Below are 8,477 nucleotides of genomic sequence, written 5' to 3'. Positions count from 1 at the left end.
TTTAAATTTAGATCCCAAATAAATAACAAATAAATTTTTAAAGTTAAATTTTTTATTATTAATTATTGAAGTGATTTGTTTATTATTGTTAAAGAACACTATATACTAATAAACTCCCTATTGATAATTTAAAAAGTAAAAATGTTGAAAAATGAAATAATTAAAAATAAATTTCGATTTAGTATATAATTAATATTTCGAAATAAAATTAAACTTTTACACTTAATATTTTTATTCTCTTATAAATTCGATTGATCATGAATTTAGTCTGCAAATAGATTCATTTGAGACACTCCATGAGACCAATGTATACCATATGACTACAACTGCTGTAGCTATACCACATATTATAAGGATTATATCCAGAATTAGTGTAGTTATTCTAATATCTTTTTTTAACATCGTTAAATGAAATAGTGCTGGTAAAATTATACTTATTGGAACACAAAAAAGGCCTCCAACTAAATTTACGAAATTCCCGAGGGAATTGATAAGAAAATAACCCAAAAGACAGCAAAATATACTTATAAGTATTGTTACTGTTGAAGGAGCTGCCTTTACAATGTAATAACTTATATCCCTTTTACGAGATGGATTTTCAATTGTAAATGATATAGATCCACTAGGTTGACGCAGAAGAACTTTAGAACCAAGTCTTGAAACAATTGAACCAGAACTTCTTTCTGTGAATGGAGAATTTTTTTGGGAATCTACTATAGGAGTATTTATTTTTGAATTTCTTTGGTTGCTTAGCTGTATTTCTTGTTCTGCAGGAACAATGAACTCAATTATTTTCTTTCTTGTATATCTTTTGTAAAGAGTTGTTATATAGTTTGTAAATATTTCTTTAATCGGGAAATTCATCAATGGAAAAGAAAGAAGAACTGAGAGTGCAAAGAAAATTTGACCTGTGATTGAACCTGGTGAAATTGGTAGATTAAGGGTAATCGTAGTGAATGTATTTTTGCCAAATCCATAAGCAGAAACATAAGTAAAAGCTACTGTTATTACAAAAACGAGTGATATTGCTCCAAAATATACCCATTTAAACATCTTCCTAGTATGTTTTTCTGCTATAGAAACATAATAAGAAAGAACTACTGGACCAGAAACCCAAAGGAAAGCTGCTGTTCCGATAAAACCTGCTACTGATTTTAGATCAGTATATGATGGAATATAATAAACTGTATTGTTTGCAATATTTTCACTCAATTCCATTGCAGAGTATACAAATACTATAATAATTCCAATAAATAATGATATATTTGCAATAATCATAGCTGGACCTAACGATTGTATTCTTCCGAGACATGAAAGAGGAATATAAATCACCAATTGCAGAAATGTTATTAGGGCAGTTCCATAATCTATATATGAAGGATCACAATCATATATACCTGAAATAACATTTTGAATCGCCTTTGTCACAAATGTAGCAAAAACTGAACAAAATGAAATTTGAGTGAATATAAGTGAAACATCTGCAATAATTCTTCCTACTTTTCCCATTGCGTGAGAAGCAATTCCTGAGTATGTATCGTTTACTTTATCTGCACATTCCAATAAAAGTAATGTACAGATTATGTTCAAGAACCAATAAAATATAAGAAATACAATACTTATACCATATCCTGTATTAACTATAGAATATGGAGCAAATAATATTCCAGTACCTATTGTTGCCTTAATAACAGTTATAAATCCTATCAACATTTGAATCCATATTGATGACTCTTTAAGAGGAACTACAAGAATTCCAATAGGGCTTTCAACTGAATCTTTATATTCATTCGCATCGTGATTATTAAACATTTCACTCTTAACATTTGTTTCACCTAAACATTCACCATTATGACCACATACTGTAACTAATTCTATTTTCATATTTATAATCTAATACCAACTATAATTTAATTATTTTGTTTATTATATATATTTCAGTATCGTAATTAAAGTTAGGTTTATAACTTGTTTATTTACTTCTCACTACAACTTACTGTGGGAACATGCCAAATCTTTTTTTTTTTTTTTGGCGGTAATAATATTAAATGAATAATTGTAAACCTACTATAAATACAGAAAGAAGAGGAAATGATAAAGTAGAAAAATTATTTTTTTTTTTTTTAAATAGTAAATATAATTAAAATCTCAAAAGACACGAAATAACATTTTAAAATTTGTATTCTATAATCTGCAATACCCTTTAGTTGTTGAATATGATATTTAAGCTAATAATTTATATATTCATTTTTAATTCAAATTTTTTGAAATTTAATCAGTTAGTTTAATGATTCTGTGACAATACTTTAAAATAAAGGGATTATGTGAAACTATTATTACAGAACAATCTTTAAAATATGTTTTCAAAAGATCCTCAATAGGAACTAACTCTTGTAGTTCAACTTTTGTTTGAGCAAATGAATTTAATTTATATGTGCTTAACAATTTATAATCATTTGATATATAATAAGGTTCATCAAGAAGGACCAATCTATATGAATTTCTGTTCAAAATCAGCCTTGAGAAGCTTAAATAACTAAAAATTATATCTTTAAAATTGCTTTTTGATGCAATACTAGATATCTTTATCGAATTTAAATCTGCGTTTTTATCCAAATTAGTTAAGATTTTGTTTATTTTTGTAACCCCTAGTGCTTCTTTGATTTGATCATCTGTATACTTATTATATGGATCCATATACTTTTTAAGAGACCAACTGCTAAATATACAATTTGTTTGTGTAACCACTCCAATTATCTTCCTTCTCTTATTTAATGGGATATTAGAAATTTCGATTCCATTAAATAATATTCTTCCACTTGAAGGCTTAACTGTTCCCAAAACTGCTTTAATTAATGAAGATTTCCCACATCCAGTTTTACCAAGTATTCCAATATGTTCTTTTGGTTTCATTGAAAAACAAAAATTACTAATAGGTGTATAAGAAAATTTATTCTTCAATTTATTTTCTGAAATATTGTTATTCAAAAAACTTATATATACATTTTCAAAAACTAAAGGTCCGCATTTAAATTCTTCACTAGATTCAATTGAATGTGTATTATTTAAATTTGGTGATTGAATTTCAGGTTTAATTTCTTGTTCTATTCCTTTGTCTAATATGTTGTTTACATCTTGAGAATTATTGAAAAAATAGTTATTTTCATTATAATTGTTTTGGTTTTCTAAATTACTATTTTTAAATAAGTCTGAATATTCCTTAATCCTTTCAATAGAACACATATCTTTTTCTAAATATGAAAGTCTTAAAAATATTATATTTAATGTTTCTGTGAAGGTTAATAAATAATAAATTATTAATCCTGCAGAATACTTCGTATTATTACTAATTGAAATTATTTGGGAATTTTCAGATAGAAAAATTAAAACAGAATAAAAAAATATGACAATAGGTCCGGAAAAAATTTGTATCCTGAATGAAGACCACTGGATTGCTGATATTTGAATGACCCTTAAATTAACAATATTACACAAGAAATATCTAAACTTTCTCACATACAGATTATTAGAATTTTCAAAAGAACAAATAAATTCCTTACCGTCCTTAACTTCAGATATAATGTTTGAAATTAAAACAGACTGCTTCAAAACGATACTTTGTGTAACCCTAAAAATTTTTAAGATAGGTGTTCCAAATATATAAATAATTAATATTAAATGAATATCAATAAAAATTCCAATAATTGGACACGAAAATAATGTAAGTGATAATTTTAAAAATGATTCAAACAAACGAATGAGAATTCCTGCCATTTTTTTAACAATAATATCATCCAGAAAAAATATATCCAAGTTAAACCGATTTAAAATTTTTGAAATAGGAGTTAATGAATAAAACGAAGAAGGAGCATTTAATAAAGACATTAGGTATTCTTTGTGAATAACTTTCGAGGCTTTTATTGTTATAAGAACTTCTAAAATAAAAGTAAAACATTCAACAAATATTTTTATTATTATCAAAACAGTAAAATATAAAATAAATTTTTTTTTTGTAAATGATTCTGTAGAAAGTTCTTCATTTCTAAATGATGATAAGAATCCATTTATGTTTAAAATAACAAGTTCTGCTATCCATATTTTAATAAAACAAGCAATGGCAAAAACTATAGTAAAAATAATTCCTATTTTTTTAAAATAAAACAAATATACATGAAAAGAATATTTTTTTTTCTTTTCTGATATACTATTCTCATAAGATGAAGAACTTTGGTAAATTATTTCATCTGCATAATTTGTAATTTTTAAATCATTTTCGTTCTTATTTTCAAGTTTAATAATTTCATTAAAAGCATTGAAATTTTTAGATAATGATTTTTCTTTGTCTAAACAGAGTTTATTAATTAAAGAAATATATTTTTCAATTATTCCATAAAATAATATGTTACCTTTTTCTAAAAACAGTATTTTATGTAGTTTTTTCTGCTTAAAGTCTTCTTCTGAAAATAGTAATGTTATTGAATCTGGATTACACGATAAAATTGATAGTGAATCACAAAGAATTCCGTTAGTTCCAAAGAGATTATTGAATATTTTTTTAGAAATGTAAACATCTAAACCTGAAAAAATGTCATCTAACAATGAAATAATTTCAAAAGAATCATACTCAGTTCTTTTTATAATCTCATAGTAATAAAGTGTTCTTGCAAGACATATTCTTGATTTCTGGCCGTTACTCAGAGTTTGATCGTTTTCGTCTACTATTCTGAGATCTCCATTGTTCCATTTATTCAAATCTATATCTAAAACACAAGCCTTAATTACATTGTCATATATTTTTTTATTATATTCTTGTCCAAATAAAATAGATGATCTTACTGTTCCTTTTGGTATCCATTTATTTTGAAATAAACAACAAAATTTTATTCCTTTTTTTTTGGTTCTAAATACTGATTTTCCAAAAACTGTTTCCATTTTACCAAGTAATGATTTAATAAACGATGTTTTACCAGAAAAGTGCATTCCTGTTACAATACAACATTCACCTCTTTTAAGAGATAAATTCTGTATGTGAAGTCTGAAATTTTTTATTTTACTTTCTACATTAATATCTATTAGAAAATCTGATTCCGAATTACAATAATTACCTTTTTTGTTAATTTTATTTTTTTTAATTTGTTTATCTTCATAATTAGACCACATAAAAATCGCATTTTGTATAATAAGCAAACCTTCATTATCTTCTACTGATTCATGATTTAGAATATCATAATCGTAATTTAAATTTTTATTAATATTATTCTTAAAAAAATTTTTTATTCTGATTATGGAAACATAACCTTCAATTATAGATGGTACAATATTTTTGCTTTGACTAGTTAGAATGTTTAATGCATGTAGTGTTGCAAATCCTGAAGAAAAAATAGTTTTGTGGTTATTTTCTAATCCAAAATTATAGTAGTAAACGAAGGTGCAAAAAAGAATATATTGAGAAAATGTACTTGCATTATATTCAAGAAATGTTCCAAGTAATGAAAAAATGTGTCTAATGAAATTTGCTCTAACTTCTTTTTCTCTAATAGCCATAATATCATCATAAATTATTTTTTCCCAAAAATGTTGACGAATAACTTCTAATGATGAAAAATAATAATAGCATTTATTTATTCTCTCATCCCTAAATTCCATAAAAACTTTTTTTTTTAGGGAACCAAATGCTTGTAGTGAGAAACTAATTATTGTAATTGTTAGATAAGTAACTACTGCATAATTTGCTAATAAACCTATTTGATTGTTTAGAAGAAACCAAACACCAAATATGCGAAAAGGATATGTTAAAATTTCAATTAAAGCAGTTAAAAATGATTCTATGAAATTTAGATCACCAAAAGCTAAGTTATGAATATTTGGTCTTTTTATTTCCTTACATTTTTGATTATGTGTTTCATTGTTAAAAACTATTGCTTCATCAAGTGTAACCTTAAATATTGTTGAAAGAAGATTTAATTGAATTTTAAGGGAAAATAAAGAAAAATAATAATTATTAAAAATATCGAATACTATTTTTAAAATTTTTATAATAACTAGGTTAATTCCACTAAAAAAAATCCATTTGGAATAAGAATCATATAAAAAATACTTAAATTTTAAATTAAGATACATACTAAGTAATATTTTAATAATATTTAATATAACGCATTTGGCTAAATCCTTGTAATATTTTCGAAGTAATTCTTTTACAAAATTTGAACTTGAACTGTCATAATTATGTCCAAGTACATTTGTTTTCTTTTTTTGATTAATATTATATATATTTAGTGTATCGTAAAAAGAAGAATAACTGTAATTAATTAAGATTCTTTTTAAAAAAGGTTGAATTTTTTTATCCACTTGACTCTCTTCATAAGTATCACTTTTAAATTTGTAATAAACAGTGTTTTTTTCTATATCCTTTAAATAACTACCTATCCACGAAAATGTCAAGCTGCTCCAGATATCAGAAACAATAATTTTCATTATTTTGTTTTTTTTATAAAGTTGTCAGATGAAATAACATTTCTAATTATTTAAATCAAATATTTAAATGATTGTACTGTGTTACAACAAGCATCTTTGATCATTAGTAAATGCAAAAGCAAACTGGCGCGTTTCTGAAATATATTGAATTGACCCTATGATAACAATATTCAAATAGATAAATTTATTATTACTAATACTATTATTTGAACATAGAATAATTGTCAAACGAAATTGAAAAGCTCAGAAAAAACTTAAAGTTTTTTAACAATTAATTTTCTAATTTATATAATTTAGATTAAAGAGTCAATTTGACACAAACAACAATAATTTAAAATAATAATAATTAAAATATATAATTTTTGAGCTTAATTTAAACATTTAAAACCTCTGTTGTTGAGTTATAGTGTGGTCCATTTGCAAATAAATGCATATGATAAACTATAAAAAGAGTATTTCCATTTGTTGTTCCATCTTTTATATGAAAGTGTTCGCCATAATATTCATTTCTGTGATTTAAAGAACGAATAACAGTTATCGGAATTTTCAATGAATTAGAAAGGGCAACAAGTTCTACCTCTCCTCCCCATTCATTTGTGTCTCTAATATTTTCACAATATTTTTCAAAAGATGTATCCGAGTTTTCTATTGAGGCTAAAACAAATTGTTCCATTGTTTCTTTATTTTGCTCAATATATTCTACTGCGATTCTCCTTAAATCCTTGATAGAGTATGTTCCTATATCTTTTTGATCAAGTTGATGTTTAATTGAACTAAAATTAAAGATTTAGATAAATTTATTAATAAAATAATTTATGAAACATGTGTCTTATTGAATTATTATAATTATCAAATATAACTTACCCAAATAAACAATTGCCATCTGGACTTATATTGAATAATTTTAATTTTAGTTCTTTTAATTTTTCATTTATAGTATTTAATTCAATTTCTGCAATTTTATCAGCTATCAGTAAAAATAATTTTTTTTAGTTATATTGAAAATAATTTAAAATATTTAATAATATATAAACAACTTACAATTCAGAGAATACTCTTCCATAAGTTTCAAGTGTTCGAGTTCAAAACCTCTTTGCTTTTTTCTCCTTCTTCTTTCACCTTTAGTTATTTTTTCTGTATTATTTTTATAAATTGATTGAATTTCACCTTGTTCATAGTAACTGTTACCATTGCTTTCTTTTTCTTTATTAAGAATTTCAGCAGTAACTTCATTTGTTGAAAGCTTCATCAGTTCTATTTTATGGGCTAACTCAAGGTTTTCAAGTTTACATTTATATTCTTTGTCAACTTCTTTTTTAGATCCTTTTTTTTTACATTCATTAAGAGCTTTTTTCCATTCTTCCTTCAAAGCTTTAATTTCAAGTGACTGTTTTCTTAATACTTTTCTTCTACTTGGCTTTTCTATTGAGGTATCTGAATCCATTATTAGATATTTTATATTAAGTATTTGCGTTTTATAAATGACTCTTTATTTAGAAACTCAAATAATATTGTTATTTGGCTTTTATTTTATTTTTAATATATTAAAAACGATTCTTCAATAAATATCAAGTTGTTGTTGACTATTTATAAGATAGGTTAAATTTCACTAGTTTATATTGAAATTATTATCTAACGTTGAAAACACATATGATCACAATATACATATAATTATAATGGTAATTATGTTTAAATTTTACTTTTTTTAAACATTTTGAATAATTTTGACTCAAATTTTATCTGTATTGAAATTTGAGCGCGTAAACAATAACATCCCTCAACATAGTTATACTAACCAAGTGCGTAATTTGCTCAACTGTTTGGAGGAGTATACAAAAGTTTGGAACTTTATTTTTAATTATATATATATATATGTATATATATATATATATATATATAACTTTCTTACTTTATCTAATAAAGAAATCGAACATATTTTAATAATCAATAGTAAAAACCTTAAGCTAATTACAGAACGTCTATTTATTATTATTGATATTATT

The 8,477-nt window shown here is 24.2% G+C and overlaps 3 protein-coding genes across 3 annotated transcripts; all 3 read right to left on the bottom strand.

The window, feature by feature from the left end:
* Positions 1 to 255: 255 nt before the first annotated feature.
* On the bottom strand, positions 256 to 1,884 carry FG386_003696 (uncharacterized protein; the record flags this gene model as incomplete). Its single annotated transcript, XM_067343004.1, has 1 exon — positions 256 to 1,884. One exon carries the CDS (start codon positions 1,882 to 1,884, stop codon positions 256 to 258), a length of 1,629 nt encoding a protein of 542 aa, XP_067198852.1.
* A 387-nt stretch (positions 1,885 to 2,271) lies between these two features.
* Positions 2,272 to 6,474, bottom strand: FG386_003695 (uncharacterized protein; the record flags this gene model as incomplete). Its single annotated transcript, XM_067343003.1, has 1 exon — positions 2,272 to 6,474. One exon carries the CDS (start codon positions 6,472 to 6,474, stop codon positions 2,272 to 2,274), a length of 4,203 nt encoding a protein of 1,400 aa, XP_067198851.1.
* Positions 6,475 to 6,847: 373 nt separating this feature from the next.
* Positions 6,848 to 7,918, bottom strand: FG386_003694 (uncharacterized protein; the record flags this gene model as incomplete). The annotated part of the gene is made up of 3 exons (XM_067343002.1): positions 6,848 to 7,247; positions 7,339 to 7,441; positions 7,516 to 7,918. The coding sequence occupies 3 exons, from the start codon at positions 7,916 to 7,918 to the stop codon at positions 6,848 to 6,850; spliced, it is 906 nt and encodes a 301-aa protein (XP_067198850.1).
* Between the last annotated feature and the right edge of the window lie 559 nt (positions 7,919 to 8,477).

Source organism: Cryptosporidium ryanae, assembly GCF_009792415.1.
Source record: "Cryptosporidium ryanae isolate 45019 chromosome Unknown contig_95, whole genome shotgun sequence".
NCBI classification, from domain to species: Eukaryota; Apicomplexa; class Conoidasida; order Eucoccidiorida; family Cryptosporidiidae; genus Cryptosporidium; species Cryptosporidium ryanae.
The sequence above is the reverse complement of the archived record's forward strand: the minus strand, read 5'-3'. Positions and strand labels throughout refer to the sequence as shown.